This window comes from Talpa occidentalis, unplaced genomic scaffold, assembly GCF_014898055.3.
Source record: "Talpa occidentalis isolate TD23 unplaced genomic scaffold, MPIMG_talOcc4v2.1 talOcc4.10, whole genome shotgun sequence".
In the NCBI taxonomy this organism is placed as follows: domain Eukaryota; kingdom Metazoa; phylum Chordata; class Mammalia; order Eulipotyphla; family Talpidae; genus Talpa; species Talpa occidentalis.
In genome coordinates, this window is record NW_023600993.1 from 33,143,391 (window position 1) to 33,166,253 (window position 22,863).

A 22,863-nucleotide genomic window follows, 5' to 3' on the forward strand; every position below is an offset into this window, starting at 1 on the left:
AAGGAAAAGCAAAGAAAGTTGTAAATTTGCAGATAAATGTAAAAGAATGCTGATTATATAAGACAGTAAAAATAAAATCTTGTTGGGGGTTAAAAATTAAAGCAACAATCCTAAGCTGCTTATAGAATCGGGGGTGGGGGGAAACGTTTTAATTAACTTTAGACTTTTAGAAATATTTATTTTTAAACATTTTGTTTTGAAATAATTATAGATTCATAGGAAGTTGCCAAAAAATGTATAGGGAGGTTCTTTGTATCCTTCACTCAGTCTTTCCCCATGATAACTTGTAAAACTATAGAATGCTATCAAAATCAGGAAATTAATACTGGTACATAGAGCATAATCATTTTACCATTATTCAAGCACCCACTTATGTGTGTATATGGGGGCCTCCCTGGTGGCACAGGGGTTAAAGCAGTGCTATTAAGCTATCCGCAGCCACTGCAGCACGAGTTTGATCCCCAGCCAGCCAGGGAGCTACCCACATGGCACAGCAGACCTCTCTCTCCTGCCTTGCCCCACTGCTCCCCTCAGCAGTGTATTTCAGTCAGTCTGCCTGTTCTGTTCCCCTCTCTGTCTCTGGTGAATCCTCTCACCGCACCTCTGGCCTGTACCCCAGGTCTTGTATGCATAAATAAATAAATCTTTTTTTAAAAAAAAGAAAAAGGAAAGAAAGTGAAGAAGGGAAAGAAAAAATGAAGGAGGGAAGGACCATTTCAACTATATAAAGGAAAAATTGCAAGGGAAAAAGACTGGAAGGAAATAAGCCAAAGTATACATTATTGTGACCTTACGTAGAAAACAGATTTAGTGAATTCTTTTTTTGTTTCTGCATTCTTTTAATACTATCTGAATGTGCTAAATGAGCATTTGATAATTTTCATTCTGGTTATCAAAGTAAGTTAAAAACTAAGAAGAAGAAAAAAAAACCTAAGAAGGAGGGAGGGAGGAAAAGAAAGGAAGGAACCCTTAGACTTGATCATCTCACCTCAAAAAGGAGACTGAATGCATCCTCCTCCTGACTTGTGAGGTGGACAGACAGGCCCTTAATGAAGACCCCTTGAGGGTTTTCAACAATGGTCATTGGTGTGACTGAGGGCCCAACATAGGGCAGAGTGGACAGGAGATCAAACAGACTCTCATTATAGATTTCCAGGTAGGACACACGCACAGTGATGGCATGTGTGGGGCGCTCTTCAATCATCCTAAAAACCTAGATGGGAGATTGGACAGTCGTGACCAAGAGCAAAACTCCAGTGACAAACTCGTATTAGGCATTCTTACCTCAGGAGAGAACATCAAAAAGTACAATAGAAAAATCCTAAAAACCCTGTCCTAGTTAAAAGAATTTACAACCCAGTTGGTGTGACAATCAGCATCAACAACAAATAGTACTTTTAATCTGTTGGATGATATTTTTTGAAGCCTCACTTACAGATTGGCTAATACTTGTACAGTCCCAAGAAGTAAAGGCAGGATGAAAGGAAAGGACTCTGGAATGAGCATCTCATTTTATAGTTTCTTGCTGTACATAAGCCTCGTTCATAGCCATTATTAAATTCCATCCTTGTAACTCCCCTGTGATTGAAGCAGGGCAGGTATAATACTTATTTGTGGAAAGTTCCATGCAGTATAACTATGTGTAGAAGCCAGGCCAGAACTCAGTCTTCTCTATTTCTAATACCCTCCCTCTCTGCACCTAATTTTCTCATTTATCAAATGGGGAGTTGGGATGGATGATGCATGAGGCCCCCACTTGCTCTAATAGTCTAGATCTGCACCATCCAACATGGTAGATGCTAGTTGTGGCTGCTGAGCACTTGAAATGTGGCTCATGCACATGGGGGCTGAATTTTAAATTTTATTTCATTTTAATTTAAATATAAATGTAAAAACATTAAATCCAATTATTGGTTAACTTTTAACAATATTTGAAACAACTTGTGTGTATAAAACTATTTTTTCAACTGCAAATTTTATGAAATTTAAATATAGATCAAGTATTTCTTGAGAATAGCTAGTGTCTGAATTCAAATGTGCCATAAGAGTAAAATATACAACAGATTTCAAAGACTGTATGAGAAAAAGAAGGCAAAATAGCTTAATAATTTTTATATTGATTATAAGTAAAAATGACATTTTGGATATATTGAGTTAAATGTATTTTTTTTTTTTAAAGATTTATTTATTTATTTATTTAAGCACTGGGTACAGTCAGAAGCGTGGAAGGGTGAGAGAATTCACCAGAGCCAGACCAGGGAGCAGAACAGGCAGACTGACGAAATACACTGCTGAGGGGAGCAGCGGGCGGCAGGAGAGGTCTGCGCACCATGTGGGACCCTCACCCGGTGGCTGGGGATCAAACTGGCGCTGCAGAGGCTGTGGGCAGCTTCGCAACCCAGCACTCAATTGCTGTGCCACTGGAGAAGCCCAAGTTAAATATATTATTAAAATTCATTTCACCAGTTTTACTTTTTAAACAGTGGTTACAGGAAAATTAAAAATTGCACATATAGGGGCCTTTCTGGTGGTGCAGGTGGTTGAGCGCTGTGCTGTGAAGCTGTTTGCAGCCTCTGCAGTGCTGGTTTGATCCCCACTAGCCGTGGAGAAACCCACATGGCGAGTAGACCTCTCCTGTCTCACCCGCTGTTCCCCTCAGCAGTGTATTTCAGTCAGTCTGCCTGTTCTGTTCCCCACTCTGTCTTTGGTAAGTCCTCTGACCCTCCCGCACATCTGGCCTGTACCCTGGTTCTTGTATAAATAAATAAATCTTTAAAAAAAAATTGCACATATGACTTACATTCTATTTCTATAAGGCGGTGTCCTGCTAGGCTATTAAAGTCTAAGATGCAAAGACAGTGATGCTTTGACAGTGGAACTTAAAGGATATTGCTTCAAAAATTAAAGCATGAATGGTTTATACACTAGAGGGACATCTATACTTCTTACAATACAGGGCTATCAAACCCCAAGGTGTTTGTGGGGGAAAGCCCTGTGCCTCCTCTCTCCATACAGAGAAGGTCCTCACAGAATGCAGACTAGCATACCCCAAAGGAAGGTCCTTCTGTCTGTCTTCAGCCTCACTCTCAGTCCTTAAAGCTCACGCCATGTTCTGCTTCTTCCTTTTGTTCCTTCTGGGACTGAGGTGGTGGAGGAAGCCAGGGCAGGACAGTAAGAAAGGTCTGCAAGGGTTCGTATCCCCTTCATTAAAACCAAGAAAGGGCAGCTCTCCTCCCTGACCACTTGTCTATGCAGGCTTATCTCTTTTTTCCTTTCTCCTTTTCCTAATAAACCTGCCCTTTCAAAATTTAAAGAAAAACAAAACAGAACAAGATAGGGAACAAGTGCTCAATTATAGCATTACAGACCCTAAGAGCAGCAAGAAGTCAATCACCACGTCCAACTCCCTCTTTCACAAATGAGGAAACAGGCTCAGCCTGCGTGTGAGTCAGAGTCTGAAACCTGAATTCCTAGTTTTTTGAGGCCTCTGACACACACACACGCACACGCACACGCACACGCACACACACACACACCCATTACCAGCCCGCCCCCCACCACCACATATCCAGAATCCTAGACAGCATGAAACTCATTTGTCCCCAGTCTCCAAAAACTGGCATGGCACTGGTCACATCTATGGTAGAGAGGATGTGTGTGGCATCCCACCCTTGGGCCCACTCTCTACCTGCTGTAAGGCACGAGGGAGGATCCCCCGGTGTTTGTAATTCTCAGTTGCCCCCGTCATGGTGTACGTCTTGCCAGCTCCCGTCTGCCCATAACACATGATGGTGCCTGCAAACATTTCAAAACACATCTCGGTGACATCCAGGGGAAAAAAAGATCCAAGGATAGTTGTCCCATCCCCAGCATGCCTAGTGCCTGCCAGGAATCTGGCATGGAGGTGGCCATCAGAAACAGCCAAGGACATCAGGAATTCCTGCCAGTGAGAGTGGTGGGCAGGGAAACAGAAAGTTAAATGGTCAAAACAAACAGCTGCTCTGAATCTGTAGTCCATTTAGTGTTCCCTCTACCAAGAGATGATCTAAGGTGAGGGCTTCTGAGAACAGCAGGAAATCTTAGAAATGGAGTCACTGGGAATTGTCTAAGAAAAATGAGGAAGATCTGAGCATCAAACTCTAGCCCTTTGTTAACAAGGCCATGAACTGCTGTGGTCTCAACCCTACCTTCCTGTAGGGTTGGTTGGTCAGCAGGCAAGAAGGGCTTTCAAAAACCGAGAGAAGAGATGGTACTGGGAAGGATATTTCCTGTCAAAGGTGACAATTTTTTTGCAAGTTTCCACAGGACCAACAAGAATGCTAGTTGGTCCCTTACCACTTCCGGAAACAGACCACTAGAAACAGGTCCGGATCTGGTCCCATTGCCCTCTCTGGGAGGCACTTTTACTTGCACCTCTCACATCCTTTAGGTCGATCATCGCCACCATGCTCTAGGATACAAACCTCACAGTCACCCTGGGCTCCAGTTTCTCTCTGCTATTTCTTGTGGTTTGGGCAGCCTGAGCCTTCCCCACCCCAAAAGTTGCTTCTGGGTGTTTACACAGCAGAACTGCCTGGACAATGCTTGGTGACTAGAGAATCCTAGGATAGGTAGGTTTTAGTCAGGGTCCCTAATTCAGCATCTGAAAGGGAGCCAGAAATGGTGTCTATTAACCCAATACAAATAAGCAGAAAGAACTCATGTCCACTCAGAATCTATCTGTGGTTCCAGAACACCCAGTGCCCAAGACCCTCAACCTCTCTGGGCCTAGGTTTCTCTGTCTCTACCTCATCAGGCCCATATTCCCTCAGGGTCAGAGAGGAACCATACTTATGTATCATATACAGGATCCATTACAAAGTTGTGTATCTACACTTAACGGACTTTTAAACAGAAAACTTGAAGCTTGCAAACAGGGAACATTCTAGTCAACAGCCACAAAAAAGGCAAAGTCTGCAAACTTTGATGGTCTATGGACTTTAATATATTTTTAAGATTTTAAAACAATCTTAGACTGAACAAGTGTATAAATATTTCCCAATAAACCTGCTTTAATTTGTTAAAAAAATCAAATTCTACTTGTTTCTCATGACATATACATAAATAATCCTATACTAGAATATGAACAATACATTGATTATACTGGTAGAATGAATGGAAATAGCTTAGTAGGTAAGCAAGAGAAAAATATTTGGATTCCTTCAAATTCATCATAAGGATATTATCTTCAAAACTAATATTTAAGAGATTTGAAACAAGATAATAGTTAAATCCCTATGACCTACACAGAGTTGGAGTGAGTTTATCTTCCTATGAAGAATGTCACCATGCCCACAATGTCACCAAGCAAATAATAACATAAGAACATGGAGACAATAAGCAAACAAATGTTAGTAAGTGAGGTTATAATTTATTTTATTCACCATAAAATACTTGCAATTCTTTCTCCAGGAGGGGGTCCACAGGTTCTTAGGTAAGATAACAGTTAATGAACTAAATTACCATTATAGCCATTGAGGGCCTGAGAAACCACATCCTTTGCGACTGTCTCATAAACCATGTCTTGGGAGGCATCATGGAGAACTCCATCCAACTTGAATGACCAGTCTGTCTGCTGGTTATTGACAACTCCTCTCCGAGTATCTTTTTTTAAGTGAATATCAATGCTCTAGGAAAAGATAAAGGGAAAGGGAGAAAGAGGTGGGAAGAAGAGAAAGAGGGAGCAAGATATTCATTAGGAAATTGGTATTAAAAAAATATCACTGGCAGTCAAGGAAGGATGTGAGAAAACAGAGCAAGTGAATTTTAGGAAAAACAGGAACTCCCATCTGTTGGCTGGGCTGATATTCTGGGTGATTTCTTTGGTGTGGGAGAAGGAAGCTCTTGCAGGGAGGTCAGATGACCCTCAAGAGGTAGAATCAGGGGCAAGACTGGAGTACAAATAGCTTAAGTATATCTCAGTCTAGTTTACAGGGTAATCGTCTTTGTGCCCCATGTGTGATAGGGCATCAAGTACACTTATCACGTTCTTATTAAATAAGCTTCAGGTGCATTCAATAAATACAGGGAGGGCTTGAATTAGGTCAGAGAGAATAGTGGGCTTGGTGGCAGAGGGCTGGGCTTGAGCCCCATCTCTCTGGTTACCGGTGGTGAGGCCTCCGTGGGTTCTGTGGTGAGAATATACTCCCACACACACCCTATGCACCAATGTGAATAATGATGAAATAACCGCAGAAGAGGTTCTGGATTTCTTACCCAGTTTCTCATTGTTATCAGAGTATATCGGGGGTGTCCACTTACTTGTCATCAGTGGATTTTTTTGATGCAAAGATGCAAAGATTTCTAAAAAAAATTTTAGGATCTTTTTTTTTTTTTTTTTAAGATTTATTTATTTATACAAGCACTGGGTACAGTCAGAAGCACAGGAGGGTGAGAGAATTTGCCAGAGCCAGAGGGGAGAGCAGAGCAAGCAGACTGACGAAACACACTGCTGAGGGGAGCAGCAGACGGCAGGAGAGGTCACCAGAAACTTTCATAAGTGTGCATAAATGTCTCTTTTTCTGTGTCAGACACGGGATAAAGGTAAACTCATTAACCAAAGAGACATTTTTAAAACAGGAGTTTTATGAGTTTCCTCCTCAATAGCACTGAGTTTGTGATTTGGACTTGATGAATTCTAGAGTCCATCTGAATTTGACCAATTCTGCCTTGGTGCTTAAAAGATCATTTGGGGGCCTCCCTGGTGGCGCAGGGGTGAAGACGCAACCTATGAAGCAATCCGCAGCCACTGCAGCCCAAGTTCGATTCCGGGCCCGCCAGGGAGAAACCCACATGGTGGGACAGAACTCTCCTGTCTCGCCCGCTGCTCCCCTCAGCAGTGTCCTTCGGTCCGTCTGCCTGTTCTGTTCCCTGCTCTGTCTCTGGTGAATCCTCTCAACACCAATTCTTGTATAAAAATAAATAAATCTTTAAAAAAAAAAAAAGATCATTTGGAAACAGAGTCACCTGTAGTGAGGTAGGCGAGAATGGCCCACAGGCAGGTACTGTGTAAGTAAGTACAAGTACTTACTTTGTTGTCATCTCCATATTTGATCATTTCATGAGCAAAGTCATCAGTGGGTCTGACACGGACAAATGCATGAACTTTTTTCCTAGTACTCATTCTAGCTAAAAAGAAGAAAACGGTGAAATTAAGCATTATCAAACAACAATTAGAGAGGAAATGTCACACATTAGGATCAGAAAGACTTGGTGTGCAGTTCATGCATTAGTCTTCTAGTGTGGTTTCTAGAAATGTTCTCTATTGAGTGCGCCTATGTGTAGCATCATTCATTATATTTTCCTCTAAAATACTTATTATAAAATGCACTAAAATGAATTTTCTTTTCATCATTAACATAATTTCAGATGCAGCACCTCCTCCACTACCTCCACTATACTAATTTGAATCAGAAATGGATCCCCTAAAAGTACATCTAATCTATCCTATAATCAAATATTCTTTCTTCTCTGGCATTCCACGGAGAGAAAAATCAGTCTCCTATGATCTCCTCTTCCTCTACTAAAACCTAACTATATTCTCATCATTTTCTTTCAGATACACATATATTTTAATTCTTTCATTTATACTATCACAAATCATTACCACATAGAATGTTAAAACTGATGTTTGATGTGGCTTCATGGAACAAGATGAAAGCTTACAAATGTAAAAGATAGAGAGGCAGATTCAGGTCAATGACCTTTCTATTATGTAGAGTTGTCTTACAATGGAAAAGACTGTCTCAAGGTAAGGACCATTAACAGTCAAGGAAAGTCAGGATGGCAGCCAGCAGAGATTCCACAAGGAGACTGCTGCATTGAGGGGATGATTCATAGATCTTTACTATCCTGCCCAACAAAGCATTTTATAAAAATATTTTGAAGTGGAATTATACAACTCTCTAAATGATAACTAAGCCACTTCATATTTCATAGAATATTAGTCTCATTGGTCAAATAACACTAGGCCCTCTCCTGAGAATATTTGTGTGAAAATATTTAAATACTAATTAGCAAAATTTGGTCCTGGCATTGACATAGAGTGGAGAAGCAAAGAGGGTTATTAAGTAGAAGTGATAAAAGTGTTGATGTTTATGCTTTAAGGGGAACTTACAAGTTAATCAATGTTTTAGATGCCTTATAGACTGATGACAAAGGATTAAATATTGAGAGAAAAAATACTGAGAAAATCTCAAGAGCACTAAAAAAAAGCTAAGTAAAATATATCTGTAATTTCATCAGTTTTGTTAAATCTAGCTAATACTAGAAAAAAAGATGAAAATATACTAAATAACTTCATTGTTCAAAAATATTCAGCAAAGGGCCTCCCCGGTGGCGCAGCAGTTGAGCGCTGGGTTGCAAAGCTGCCCGCAGCCTCTGCGGCGCCGGGCGCCGGTTCGATCCCCGGCTGCTCCCCAGCCACTGGAGGAGGGTCCCACATGGCGCGCAGACCTCTCCTGCCGCCCGCTGCTCCCCTCAGCAGTGTACTTCGGTCCTTCTGCCTGCTCTGCTCCCCTCTCTGGCTCTGGCTCTGGCTCTGGTGAATTCTCTCACCCTCCCACGCTTCTGACTGTACCCAGTGCATGTATAAACAAAACAAACAAATAAATAAAAAATAAATAAACATGCCTCTATAAAAAAAAAAAAACATTTAAAAAAAATATTCAGCAAAGGTACACATTTCAATGTTAAGTTACTCTGAGGTGAAACATTTCCAATTTTACATATTCTGAGATTTATCTACCATTTTTTCTTTCCTTCTTTTACCTTATTATTTTTGTAATTTGTGCAATATAATTGGGTACTTTATGGTCAAGTAGTCTTAAGACTGAACTCTGAAATTTCAATAATTTCATTATTCCAGAACCATGAATATAAAGAATGTTAAAAATTCATTTAGAGGGCCTCCCCTGGTGGAGCATGCGGTTGAGCACCGCGCTGTGAAGCTGTCTGCAGCCTCTTCTATAGCGCTGGTTCAATCCCAGCTGGCAGGCGAGGGTCCCACATGGTGCGGCAGACCTCTCCTGCCTCACCTGCTGCTACTCTCAGCAATGTGTTTCGTCAATCTGCCTGTTCTGTTCCCTGCTCTGTCTCTGGTGAATCCTCTCACCCTCCTGCGCATCTGGCCTTATATAAATAAATAAATAAATCTTAAACAAAGCAAACAAACAAACAAACAAACAAAAAAAAACAACAAAAATTCATTTAGAATTAATGCTCCATGCTGTTCATTGGAGCCACTGGAAAAAAAAAATAGAATTAATGCTCCAACAAAACAGACACTGAATGGAGCTCGGGACTTGTGCTACACAGGCACATCTCTTTTGATCTCCCTGTCAGATCTGGAGAAGTTCATTAAGAAATGAGGCATTTGCCCCTAAGATGACCTGTATTTTCATGGGGCAGGATAGAGGAACTGAGGCAAAATCAAACTCCTGGACAGTTGAGTAAGATAAACTGCAAAGGAATTTGCTGAATTTATGAAGAGTTAAGAGAAATATGAGGCAGAGGGAACTGACTCAATTTTATCTCCAAATAGGAAATTGCAGTATCAATGGTTATTAAGGAAACAAAAGTTTGTGCCACTGCAAAGCACACTAATGATTAAACTGACAAGGTATTTAGTGTTTTTTAAAAAACTAATTTTCAAGAAATTTACTATTAAAAAAGTCATACATGACAGGAAGTTTCTTCTTTTAATTATAATTATTTCACTTTTAAAAAAAGCACACTAAATAAAGAATATTAGCACTCTACATATATTATCTAAGAGAGGTTGAATAATACCTGATAAAAGTGATTCCAGATTTGAAAAATATAATATTCCTCCACATTTCTAGATATAACTTGTGATGACCACTTGATTGCCTCTTACAATTATCTTAAGAATCAAGAAGTGGCATTAAATATCTCATTAAAGACATGTCATGTGCTTTCAGTTATTGCTTCAATGATGTGGAAAAAATAAGACTTTAACCCCTGTAAAAATTCCTTCAGATATCAACTCAAAAAGCAATCATGCTACTTTCATCTTTGTCTTCTGCTAAGTGTTTGTCCACTTCCTACATTCCTCAAGTAATTATTTCATGAAAGTCTTTTTCCAACCACAATGGGATCATTCTGACTTTTTAATATTTAGAAAATGAATCTGAAAAGTATTCAGGTGAGCAAGGATAATGGCTTGTCTAATTTATGTACTAAACGTTTTTTATGTATGTACTAATTTTTTGGTCTGCAAAATTGAGCTCTAGAAATACAGAGGGACAAGTAGCTCTAGCATGAACCCCAAAATGAAGAAACTAAAGAGAACATTCCCTCTCATTCCCTCAAGTTCACTTTGACCTAGGATGTCGGAAAGTTGAAAGTGGAGATGTGTTTTGACTCAAGCAAGAACTTACCCTCAATCTTAAAAGTTCTGGGAACTATTCCCCATATCATACCAAGGGTCCATCCTTCTGCCCAGTAAGGTTACAGTGTTGCCCAGGGTGCCCACTAAAAGGGACTGTGAAGTAGGGCAGCTCTGGGGCAGGTGCCCAGGTCTACTTGCCATCCGCTCCCATCCACTGACAGCACAAAGGCAGCACATGCCAGCTGCAAGCATTGTTCTCCTGTAGAGTCTGCCCCTTCTCTGTCCTGCAATTTGCCAACATACACATGCACATGCAATCATCCTTCCTTGCATCCCTTGCTACCATCCTCCCCATGCTCACACCCATGGATGGCTCAAGGTGTACCAGGAGCCATACCAACTCAAAACAAGCTTTCTCTATACCCCTCCAGCAAATCTGCTACTCAACAGCCTTTTAATACCCAGGCATTTGGGGACCCCATGCCATCTTGCACTTACTGAAATAATGCTTGTTACCGTTCTTACGCCGCTTCATTTGAGTGGGCTTCAGCTCCCAAATTAAGTTAATTGAGGGGTAGGACTGTGACTTTTATGTCTTTTGAATCCCCCCTCAATGTCCAGAACCGTGCCCAGCACAGAGCAGATGCTCAAGAAGTGGAGATTAGTGGTCATAGTCATAGCTGAAAGCCAGAGGGTGGATCATTCTCCACATGTGGGTCCATCTTCTGTCACTACTGAGAGAGTCCCAAAGGGCATATAATGTCACTCCCCACCCACACCACCTCCAACCCTGAACCCACACCCTTTCTGAGTTTCCAGGTACCACTTGCAAGAAACCATGTTCAGTCCCTCACCACACTCTCCCTTTTAGTAGGGGTCCTTCTCCCTCAGGACCTTGTGGGGAATGTCCCCTCTAAGGTGACCACCCTTAGATGTTTCTGGTGGAACAGGCTCCCAGTTTCCTTATTCGTTTTAGCAGTGGGAATGAACAGAACCAAACATACATGAAGGCTGGATAAAAGGAAAGGAAACGTTTGTTGGAACGGTAGGCACCAGGAGGATCCCTACGTTAAAGAGCTCCTGGCCAGGCGAGGAGCTCTTACTGGGAAACCCTCAAAGCCACCAGAACGGCAGCTCTGAATCCTCAAAATATGATCCAAATGTACGGGCCTTGGACTTAACAAGACTCCGATCCAAGCATAACTGGCCCTTCTCCTTTTTCTCACGCCACATATCAAAGCCCTGTGTGGAGCCTTGACACCATTCCATTCCCTCTGCAATAGTTTCCTCCATCTATAGACGCGAAAGGCTCGGACGGGCGATCCCGAAACCCTCTCCAGTTAGAAAGCCGATGCAGAAGAGTCAGGAAGACATCTGCCCTCCTAACACACCCAGACCCCTCACTCCCTCTGAACCTCAGGAGCAATAAAAGAGACTTGTGGGGCAGAATAGACTAAGCCACAGACAGACTGAAAGGACGACGTCCTCCTTCGTCTGGATTTCACAGACCAGAGAACCAAGCAGGGGGACTCCAGAATGAACCAGTGTTGGGATCCAAGCTGCCGCTCGCCACCCGGGTGTACATCCCATCTCCGGCCTCCCTTCTCCCCTTTTCCGCCCCTGCTCACCGCTCGCGAGGCGGCAGCCCTCCCGCAGTGCTACTGCTGCAACAGCATCTACCGAAATCCGGCACGCTTGGGGGAAGGGCTGTGTACACAGTCGCCATGGCAATGGCTGTTTCCGGCGATTCCGGAAGTATCGAGGTGGTGGGGGAAATGAAGACCACGAGCCTCTGTTGAGTACGAGTAAGATCAGGGTAGAACTGAAAAAATGGGAAAAGAGACCGATTAATCTAGGAAGATTGCGGCAGCTTAGACGCGAGGCCAGCGTTGGGAACGAAACCCGCTCTAGAAGCAGGAAGCGGGGCTTCCGGCGTAGAAGAATGTGCGACTACGGCGGCCGCGCAGGCCCGTCCAATGCCAGCCCCGCCCCGAGCGCGGCCGTCCGCGCATGCCCTCGCCCCGCCCTGGTTAGTATCGGGCCGGCCGGCAAGGCCTGCGCAGTCGCGGCGGCCGGGGAAGATGGTGGAGGACGGCGCGGAGGAGCTGGAGGACCTGGTGCACTTCTCCGTGTCCGAGTTGCCTAGTCGCGGCTACGGCGTCATGGAGGAGATCCGGCGGCAGGGCAAGCTGTGCGACGTGACCCTCAAGGTACCGTGGGCGGGGCGGCATGGGACTTAGGGGGACGGGGCCGGGTGGGAAGGAAAGAGGGGCGGGGGAGCGGGAAGAGAGGTCTACCCGGCGGAGGGATGGACAGGGGAGGTCGGAGGGAGAGACCGTGTTCGGGAGACAGAGGTGCCGAATGGGTGAGGCCGATGGGGGCTGAGTGGTGAGACGGAGAGGGGTAGCCTTTTATCCCTCAGAAGGGCTGAGAGGTGCGCCGCTGAGGCACCCGGAGTGGGAGACATTGAGGTACCCGCCTCCGTTTTCTGTCACACATACACACACGAGCAAAAGGACTTGTAGCCCCTCTGTAAGGAGGGCACGGTGCCGACGGTGCATTCTGAGGGGCACCACTGAAGCATCGTCTCTTGTCACCATAGACATTTCTTTGGGCCCGGGAAGTTAGCCGTGCTGTTGTAGAGGCTTCTCCTCAGGAGTCATTTGTTTGCCCTTGATTGCTGGAGCACTACCTTGTTCTTTAAGAGCTTTGAAAATCGAATCTGGAAATCTTTTGAGGGGGACCATGCACACTGCCACAATGGTTCCAAAGCCTGGCCCGATGGGCTCCGCGGGGAACGGAATCTCTTAACCACCTGTTCCCTATTGACATTCTGGTCAACAAAGCCCGCCTCCCTCCTGTGCTCTGCATTCATTCCTGCTGAGGAGGCATGCTGTGCTGCAACTTGGCCAAACTGTGGAGCCCTTAATGTGAAGAGATGCTGCGGTAAGCCCTGTCCCCTGTTGGGCTTTGGCAGTAAGGTTCTCAGCATCTGTGGAGGACCTTGTTTAAGAACAAAACTATCACACGTCTTTTTGCTTTTATTTTCTGCAGTTATGGAAACTTTTCTTCCATATATTTGAGTCAGACCTCTGGAGATAGTAGAGTGCAATGGTGAAAAACGTGGCTTTAGAGATAGAAGGATTTGGATTATAATCTTAGTGGTAACCTTGTGCAAGTTACTTAATCTGCCTAAGCATCAATTTTCCAAATGTAAAAATGGGGATGATTATCTAATTCTCCCTAGTTTGAGGATTAAATGAGAACATTTGTGGTGTTCTTTGCATAATGCCTGGCATAAATTTTGCATCACTCTCAACTCTTCCTGAAGCAGATTAGTTTTCCAGAAGAGCAATGAAGTGGTCCGAGAGAGAAAAAATCTTTAGTAGGGAACCAAGAATTTTGAGAAATGAGCTGGACTAAAAGAGGCAGAGGATATAAACAAATGAGAGATTTTTGTTCATGGTAGAAGATGTCAAGGCTACTAGAGATTTGTAAGCAGAGAATGATATGATTGCAACACATAAACTTGGGGTAAATAGAGACTGGTGGCAAGAAGTAATTGGGGAGAATTTTTAGTTTAAGATTTAGGATATAAGAGAATGTCAGTGAAAATTACCGTATTACTTTCACGGATTTGTACTGGTCAAATAAGGACCAGTACAAAGATAGGCTAGAGCTGGATTGGACCATAGAGCGTCTGCTTCATTGATTTTCTAACTATTCTGTTGAACCTGAGGAATAGCTCAGTTGCAGTGTTATGGTGGGGACCAGGAGGAAGCCATGCTTACCTGCTTGCTTGGTTTCACTCCTGTTCACCAGAGCAGCTCAATGAAATCTATTTTGGGCTCTCTCTTTTAGGAGAGTCTCTCCTCAAATTTCTGGCAATTCTAATCTGCTTTTCAGATAAATAGACACTGAAAAGCTGGTTGGAAGCTTTTTGGTGTAGGATGGGTCTATTGACTAGTGAACCTGCCTGTAGGGTAGTGGTTTTTAAACACTTTAGCAGAGATTAAAATCACCCAGCTTTCTTATTTAACCACTGGTTGTTGGGCCTCACTCCAGAATTTCTTATTCAGAAGGTCTAACATGGGCCCAAGAATTTACATTTTGTACAAGTTTCTGGTAATGCTACTTCTGGTCTGGGGCCACATTCTGAAAGGTGTAGTTGTGTGAGGATGGAGCTGTCCTTTTCAGTGGGCTATCTCAGAGTTAATGACCTTGTCCAGACTGACCCTTATCATTCTAGGAGTCTTATGGTGAGGGAAAACTAGGGGCTCTTGGTTCTGTACACAGACTTTCACTTAGCCCCCCACCCCCCAAATGGTGCCACTTCCTTGTCTTCTAAACCTGGAGTCTCTATCTCTAGTTCATTCTGTCCAGAAAATAAACCTCCAGCTTTCTGCAGGGGCATTGATATGGCAGTTATTTGCCTGAGGATGGGGACCAGTTCTGCATATTTTCAGCCCTCATGCTCACACCTTCGGCAAAAGCCTGTGTCTCTAAAAGTTGAGTTTTAGAGAAGGTTCTGTAGTGGTTTTCCGTATCAGTACTCAGTATTCTCCACCTACATTAATTACTGTTCATTTGTCTGATTTTCACCTTCCAAAATATGGTAACATTTCTAAACTGCTCTCTCATTTTTTTTTCTTGGGAGCATTGCTATTCCATCATTGTCCATCTGAAAGGTAATATAGCACAGACATGAGCCAGACTCCCTAGGTTTGAATCTGGGCTCTGCCACTTACTAGCTGTGGTGATTTGGGCAAGTTTCTTTTCTTTGTTTTAATATTTATGTAAGAACTGGGGTATAGGCCAGAGGTGCGGGAATTCACCAGAAGCAGAGTGGGGAGCAGAACAGGCAGACGGACCGAAGACACTGCTGAGTGGAGCAGCAGGCGAGGCAGGAGAGGTCTGCCAGGCCATGTGGGCATCTCCCTGGCTGGCCGAAAATCGAATCCACACTGCAGAGGCTGTGGACAGCTCCATAGTGCTGCGCTAAACCCACTGAGCCACCGGAGAGGCCTTGGGCAAATTTCTTAAATGCTGGTGATTCAGTTCCTTCATCTACCTAATAAGAGTGTTGAGGATTCCATTAGTTAATCACTTAAAACAATCATGTAGTAAATGCTCAGCAAGTATTAGATACTTATGAACAGTAACTGCATGGGATTTTCAGAGGGAATAGAGACAAATTTGTATTTTTGACCTGTCATTTTGAGTTTGTTGTAGTTTCTGATGAATTCTGGATGATTTTATCTAAACATAATTTCATTGTCTTAAAAGAATTTGCAAATCACTGTTCTACTTCAGTAGTCTGAATTATCCAGATGAGGACCCAGTCACAGAAGGGGGAAGGATTTGTCCAAGATCACAGATTGAATTAGACCTAGGAATGGAGACGAGGCTCTTTCTTTCTATACTCTAGGTCAAACGTTCTTTCATGCTCTCCTGTTGCCTCTTCTGTCACTGACATTGAACTGTTTTCAGCTACTTCTATGTGAATTAATCTACCTCGGATCAATTATACCCATCCTTAACCTGACATCTTTTCTATCTTCCAGAATTTTAGAATGGAGTCTTTTCTGTCTGAATACCATGAAAGCAGCCATGCCACATTCTCAAAGTTTACTGTCAACTCCGACACCTTGCTTAATTTTCTTTCTGGAAATATTTGAAATTTAAAGCTCTTGGTTACTTGTTGGATAGTTAAATAGAAATATAACAGAAAAGGGTAGTCAATATATTGGAATTTCTTTTTTTGTAAATTACCTTCTCTATTTCTGGCGACCTGAACCTCTTTGGAAATCTCTAAGCAAAGAACCCTCTCCCCAGAAAAATGCACATGCTTGTGTACATGTAAAATTCAGTCTTGAGAGCAGTTCCCCTGAAGTCCATCTTTAGGTCTTGGGTTATGAATCCAACTGAATATTCTTCAAGCATATGATCCTTCTCCTAGCAAATCATTTTATTTTTAATGTTGGGATGAAAATACAAGCCTTTTTGGCAATTTAGAACATAAGACCTGGTCTGAGTAGAGAAGTCTGTATCCCCTCTTCTGAACAGCTGGTCTCCTCTGAGTTTTGAGGAGCCCAACTGCTCAGGCTGCCTCTATCAGGTTCCTGTGGAACCAGTGATTGGGCCAACTCTGCAGATTCAGTGAGTGTTCTCCACAGCTTTTTATTCATGAGGTTTAGACCCACCAGATTCATGTATTTTTATTCTTCCTCACCTTACATACTTTTTAATTTTTCTTGTGTTTGAGAAGAGAATGGGGTCACTAAACCTGCATACTATTTGCTGACCCATAAGCTTAGAAGAGAGAGGAGCCTCCTACACACCCACATGCTTTGTTTTGCAACCACTAATAAATGTTTTCTCAAAGATCTGTGGGCTTGGGTCTTCCCAGCATTTTCTTAAGGTCTCTGCTGAGGTTTTGAACCCATATCTGAGACTAGTCTCCAGAAGGAAATGTCTTTTCCATTGGTGAAAGGCACAATTTTAGAATTGTTTCTTTTGACCCACTAAATTCAGGTTATACGATTCACAATGAAACTAACTTCAGGAGTCACAAATTTGAATCTGGAATCTTGCCTAATTAGTTGTCCCACTGATATTGTGGTGAAAGAATAGGTGGAGAAGACTATCAGGAAATGAAGTGGAGACTTGTTGATGCATGCCATTTTTTTGTTATGTGTAGTGTAGTGAATTACACAGCTTTAATTATAGAGCTAGAATAATCATATTAAAAAGGAGCCATCGAGGTCATCTATCAATGTCATTCATTTTACAGATGAGAAAAACCTGAGGCTTAGAGCTATTAAGGGATTTGCCCAAGGCACAAAGCTATATTATCTGAGGTGTAACACAGCTGTTCATTGGTAGAAGCAATGCTTTTATATCCTCTGTCAGATTACTCACCTGTCTTGCTAATGGTAGGAAGCAGGAAGGGTAATAAACACCATCTTAAGTGTCATCACTGAATACTGAGGATAATGATGTGTATGCCTAGATTCAAAGTCACGATTTGATTTCAGGAGAAAAGAAAGACACAGGCTTTTTCTACTAGTCTTCTAGTATGAATTCTTGGTTTTTAAATGATACCGTTTTGGAAAATTTATGCTTCTGAGTATCGTTCATTTCCAGAGTTTTCTACAGACTTTTTTTCAGGTGGTTGTCTTCATTTTCAGACTTTCTCCTTTTTAGAACCAAGAGGAAGAATGTGGTTCTTGAGAGCACATGTATACATTCGCACATATCACAGAGTGCACTTGTGATATGAACTGATTCATCAGAAAATACTGTTATTTCCAAAAGGCAAATTTGCTCTCTCCTTTAAGTTATGTTGTGGATACTGCTGTTAAATTTTGACACTAAGAAGATGAATATGAGAGCTTGACACTGCCTGATTTGTGGGTAGGGAAAGTTGGCGGTATCTTGGAAAATCATTTACCAGCCAAGCCACATTCATGGAGTTCACCCTGAGGCATCTAGAGGTTGGCCTACTGGGTGAATTTAAAAAAACCTATGTTTGGAGATGTTTCTAACTGCTGGCATTTCCTTTATTTTGTGCATGAGATGCCATGGTTTGTCTCTTGGCCACACCTGCTTCAGCTTGTTGACTGGTTGATGGAAAATGAGACCATATTGTTTTTCTAAAGATCTTTTCTTAAATTACAAGCTTGGCATCTACTTTCCTATTCTTCATTTGATGAATATGGGCACTTGCATTGCCTCATTACAAACAGCCAACTTCCCCAGAGTTAGCTTAGGAAGACCTTTTCTGCCCAAACAGTTGATTACATCAGCACTTGTTTGCAAATGGGGAGAAGAGGATGAACCAAGATGTGTGAAGCAGGAGTTGGCAAGCATTTTCTATGAAGAGCCAGATAGTAAATATTTTAGGATTTGTGGGTCATACATAGTTTGTTGCAAGTACTGAACTCTGATTGTGTGGCACCAAAGCAGTTGTACACAATACATTAATAAGTGGTATGGCTATATTCCAATAAATCTATATTTACAAAAATAAGTGTGGGCTAAACCCATTGACTGTAGTTGGCTACCCCTATTGTATAATGCTAGAGCCTTTGTATAGTTTTAGACTTTTAGAGTAGGTTACAATTGCTTTTTTACTCTAGTGTGTACTTCCATAGTTTCGACACAGTATCTAGGAATTAAGGAGTGCAGATGAACCAGAAATGGAAAATGTTTCTTTTTCTAGCTCACTGCAGGTGATCATGGAACTGCCCTAATTGGTGACTGAAAAACTGACATAGGAGAAATTACTGTTAAATTTTACATCTCACCTTTAAAGTCTTGTAGCTCTGTTGGAGCCTGACGCAGACATACTTCCCAAGCATTAACTAAAGACACCGTGCTCCCTTTCTGTCTCGGTTGGAGCTGAGGATGCTTAACTGCTTGCAGAATGGCAGGCCAGAGGAGACCATGATGGCTCCTGTGTTCCGGTGGACCTGACCAGCTGTGTTCAGGGCCATGAAGGTAAGGGTAGAGCTTGGGTCTTTGGCAGGCAAAGTAGTGAATCTGTAGTTCAAATATGATCCAATATGTTGGGCAGACTGTGCAGGATATGCTTTTCAGAAAATAAGTTCAAGATATTTGTACAGATATGGGCCTCCCCGGTGGTGCAGCGGTTGAGTGTTGGGTTGCGAAGCTGCCCGCAGCCTCTGCTGCGCCAGTTCGATCCCCGGCTGCTCCCCGGCCACCGGAGGAGGGTCCCACATGGCGTGCAGACCTCTCCTGCCGCCCGCTGCTCCCCTCAGCAGTGTACTTCGGTCCTTCTGCCTGCTCTGCTCCCCGCTCTGGCTCTGGTGAATTCTCTCACCCTCCCGCGCTTCTGACTGTACCCAGTGCATGCATAAACAAAACAAACAAACAAATAAATAAATAAATAAAAATATGCCTCTATAAAAAAAAAAAGTGTATATATTAAAAAAAAGATATTTGTACAGATATTTGTGCAAACATATTCACAGCAACATTACTCATAATTGCCAAAAGATGAACACAGCCCAGAGATACAACTGGATAAACAAAAATGTGGTACATTTTCTTTGTATAATCTATACATGTAAATGGAATATTATTCAGTCTTAAAAAGGAAGGAAATTCTCACACATGCTACAACATGGATGAACCTTTAAGACATGACACTGAGTGAAATAAACCAATTACAAAAAGACAAATATTCTCTGATTTCATAAAATGAGGTAATTAGGGTAGTTGAAGCCATGCAAGGCTAGGGAAATGTCACGTTTAATGTGCTCACAATTTCAAGACATGGCTCAAGCTCAGGGTGCAAGTTTACAAAGTGGTGATTAAGTAAGCAAAGAGTTTCTAAGGCCACAGATGACTGGACTCTTTCCTAGGGAGACTTCCAAAGGACATGAAATCAAAGAGTTAGGACCCAAGGCTCAACATAGTTCGTTGCATGATATGTTTCAGTAAATATTTCTTAAGTGAGTGAATGAATAAAAGTGAACTATAATTATTCATATATTTATGAATGAAAAAATCAGGACAAGATGTTAGGAGTGTGTATAAAAAAGATAGGATGCATTTTTCATAGTTCATGAAGAGAGCACAAAATTTCACTTATACTTTCCCCTTTTCTTATTTGGGAGGGAAGATATTAACAGCCAGAGCAACAGAGACCACCTCTGACTTTTCTTGCAGGAAATTCTATTCTTCTGCACATAGTGAAAATCAGACGTTAGAAATTTGCCAGGGGAGTAGGAAGTAGAGCAGAGCTGCTCAGCTCTTGGTGCTTTTAAAAGGTGCTGTTTTCCATATTGCTGGGCTTTTTTTCTGTATCCATAGGCTCTCATTTTAAGTCAGCAAGACAACTGGGGAGTGCCACAGAGCAGTGGGAATGCAGGAACAACAGCTGGTGGCTGGTTTTCTGTAGGATTAAGGGAAGAACTGCTGATTTAACTGAATCTGCGATTAAGCTGCTCATAGAAATCTGTCACTACCTTCTGTGACATATAGAAGAGAGAAGCTTAAGGATGTCCTGTGGTGTTTACCACCACTACTAGTTGACCATTCTAGGACTGCTAGTTTGTTCTTGATATCCAAGATGTGGCAAAAGTACTTTTATTTTTTAAGCCCTGTATTTGGCATTTAAAGCTCATTGGGGAAGAGAGATACCTATCAATTTATTATGAGATAAGAGTGTGTGATAAATTTTGTCACTGCACCAATATAACCAGAGGCCTAAGGAAACAACATCAAAGGAATGGCAGTTATTTCCAGTTCAGAGGGTTTGTGACAGTTTCATTGAGAGGATGGTATCTGGTGCCTTGCAAGACCTGTAGGACTTTGGCAGTCATTGTGGGAAAGTCATTCCAAGCTGAGAGAGAATATGTTCAAGGGCCCTGGCATGAAAGTACACATACAGGATGTTTCTTAAACAAGTTAGACTTAGAGTTGCAGGGTGTAAGGTATGACTGGGGAGGTGGTTTGGATGCAGACCAAACTCCCTGAATTCTCACAGTAAGATGTCTTAACTGGTAAACAACATCTACAAATCACATGTGGTTGGTACAATTAGATATTCTGTGGTTTCTAAGAACTCTACCCTCCCATCTCCGTCTCCTCCCATTCTATCTTACTGGATGGACATAGGTAGAAGGCAGTGGTGAGTTTGGAAGAGGTGTGGATAGGCCTGAATGCTTTAGCCAACGCTTTTCTGACTCTTCATATGGGACCACAACTTTAGGTCTTTAAGTGCTAACTGGTCAGCCACTTCCTCCCTCACCTACTTCCTGAGTCACTTATACAGTGTGGCCCCCTAAAGCAGAGAAACTCAGGTTCTGGTAGGAAGTTTCAGACTGTATGCTTTAAAATTGGATTAAAACTCCAATGTATACCCAGTGTGTTTTATTTTACTAGTCTGTTTCCCATCCCTATGAGTTTGCAAGGACTAATTGTTTTTCTCTGTGGCGAGATGGACAAGCACTACCTTTTTCTTATATGCCATGCCACCTTGTTAGAAACTCATCTGAACAGAGCAGTTGCAGTATGACTATCCTCGTCCAGGACTGAGGATGCTGTTAGCCTGGAAGTCAAACCCTCCATAATTGACCCTAAACCTTACCATCTTTTTCTTCAGTTTATTGCTTTAACCAGCAAAATTTTCAGATGAGGTTAGAGTAACACTCTTTATGCTTTCCCACCACTGCGTTTTAGTCAAGGGCCAGTGCCATCCTCCCACTGACTCCACCAGTCCTGAGCCAGAAGACTAAAGGTTAAAAAGAAGATATGAATGTCATCAAAAGTTTGTTGCTTATCTGTATCTCAGATGAAGGACTGAGAGCTACCTTTTAGATGAAATAAGGTTTAGGATTCATTACATAGACTCAGGATTGAAGCACTCTTCTAAATGCTGGGATACAACCTTTTCTTTCTTTCTTTTTTTAATTTACTTATACAAGAACTGGGGTACAGGCCAGAGGTGTGGGGGTGGGGTGGTGAGAGGATTCACCAGAGACAGAGTGGGGAACAGAACAGATGGATTGACTGAAATACACTGCTGAGGAGAACAGTGAGCGAGTCAGGAGAAGTCTGCTGCACCAGGTGGGTAGCTCCCTGGCCGGGGATCGAACTCATGGTGCAGTGGCTGCGGTTGCTTCTTAACGCCTTGTGCCACCAGGGAGGCCCCTACAACCTTTTCTTTGCATAGAAAGAATATTCAAACTGGACAGGGAGACATTTGTTAGGGACAATATAATATGTGCTTGAGGCTGAACCAGATACTGCAAGAAGGGGAGAGCTGACTGCCTGGAAGTCAGGGGAGCAAACTCCTTGAGGTGCTGGAGTATTTGAACTGGATCTCTAAAGATGAGGAGTAATTCACTGGGTAGAAAGAGGATAAGGATTCAAGCAGAGGAAATAGGAAAATTTAGGGAGATTGAAAAGAGAAGCTTGGTGGGGGAAAAAATGATTGGGATAACTGAGGGCCATTTTAGGATTTGGATCTGACTTGGTAGTAAGGAGCCCAACAAAATGGAAACTATATTTAATATTGTATATTTTGGTGATTGATTCAGAAGCTTCATTCATTCAACAAACATTGTTAGCGAAAATCAACTCAAAATGGATAAAAGACTTGCATGTAAGACCTGAAATCATAAAATATGTAGAAGAAAACACAGGTAAAACATTCCTTGACATATACTTCAGAAACATCTTTGCAGACGTATCTCCAGCAGCAAGGAAAATAAAGGAAAAAATAAACTGGGACTATGTCAAACTAAAGAGCTTCTGTACAGTGAAAGAGACAGAAACCAAAACAAAGAGCTGCCCTACTGAATGGGAGAAAATATTTGCACACCATGTCAAAAGACAAGGGACTGATGTCGAATATATACAAAGTGTTTATACAACTCAACAAAAACAACCCAATCAAAAAAGGGGCAGAAGAACTAAATAGGCACTTTTCCAAAGAAGAC

At 42.3% G+C, this 22,863-nt stretch overlaps 2 protein-coding genes across 9 annotated transcripts in view; one reads left to right on the forward strand and one right to left on the reverse strand.

Moving 5' to 3' along the window:
• KIF9 (kinesin family member 9) overlaps positions 1-12,331 on the reverse strand; it is a 38,585-nt gene extending 26,254 nt beyond the window's left edge. The window contains exons 1-6 of one of the 6 annotated variants that reach the window (XM_037528040.1): positions 12,019-12,057; positions 10,889-11,124; positions 7,070-7,167; positions 5,503-5,668; positions 3,689-3,795; positions 989-1,213 (exon numbers count right to left, since the gene is read on the reverse strand). In XM_037528040.1, coding sequence (XP_037383937.1) covers positions 989-1,213; positions 3,689-3,795; positions 5,503-5,668; positions 7,070-7,167; positions 10,889-10,925 — 633 coding nt within the window. In that variant the 5' untranslated portion in view covers positions 10,926-11,124; positions 12,019-12,057. Of the gene's footprint in view, positions 1-988; positions 1,214-3,688; positions 3,796-5,502; positions 5,669-7,069; positions 7,168-10,888; positions 11,125-12,018 lie in introns of those variants that run through there. The other 5 variants (XM_037528033.2, XM_054693788.1, XM_037528050.2 and 2 more) reach the window with 5 other exon arrangements.
• A 110-nt stretch (positions 12,332-12,441) lies between these two features.
• The window catches only part of KLHL18 (kelch like family member 18), a 53,654-nt gene continuing 43,232 nt past the window's right edge, over positions 12,442-22,863 (forward strand). For 2 of the 3 annotated variants that reach the window (XM_037528082.2, XM_037528090.2), the window contains exon 1: positions 12,442-12,600. In XM_037528082.2, coding sequence (XP_037383979.1) covers positions 12,472-12,600 — 129 coding nt within the window. In that variant the 5' untranslated portion in view covers positions 12,442-12,471. Of the gene's footprint in view, positions 12,601-18,707; positions 18,893-22,863 lie in introns of all 3 variants that reach the window. The other variant, XM_037528096.2, reaches the window with a different exon arrangement.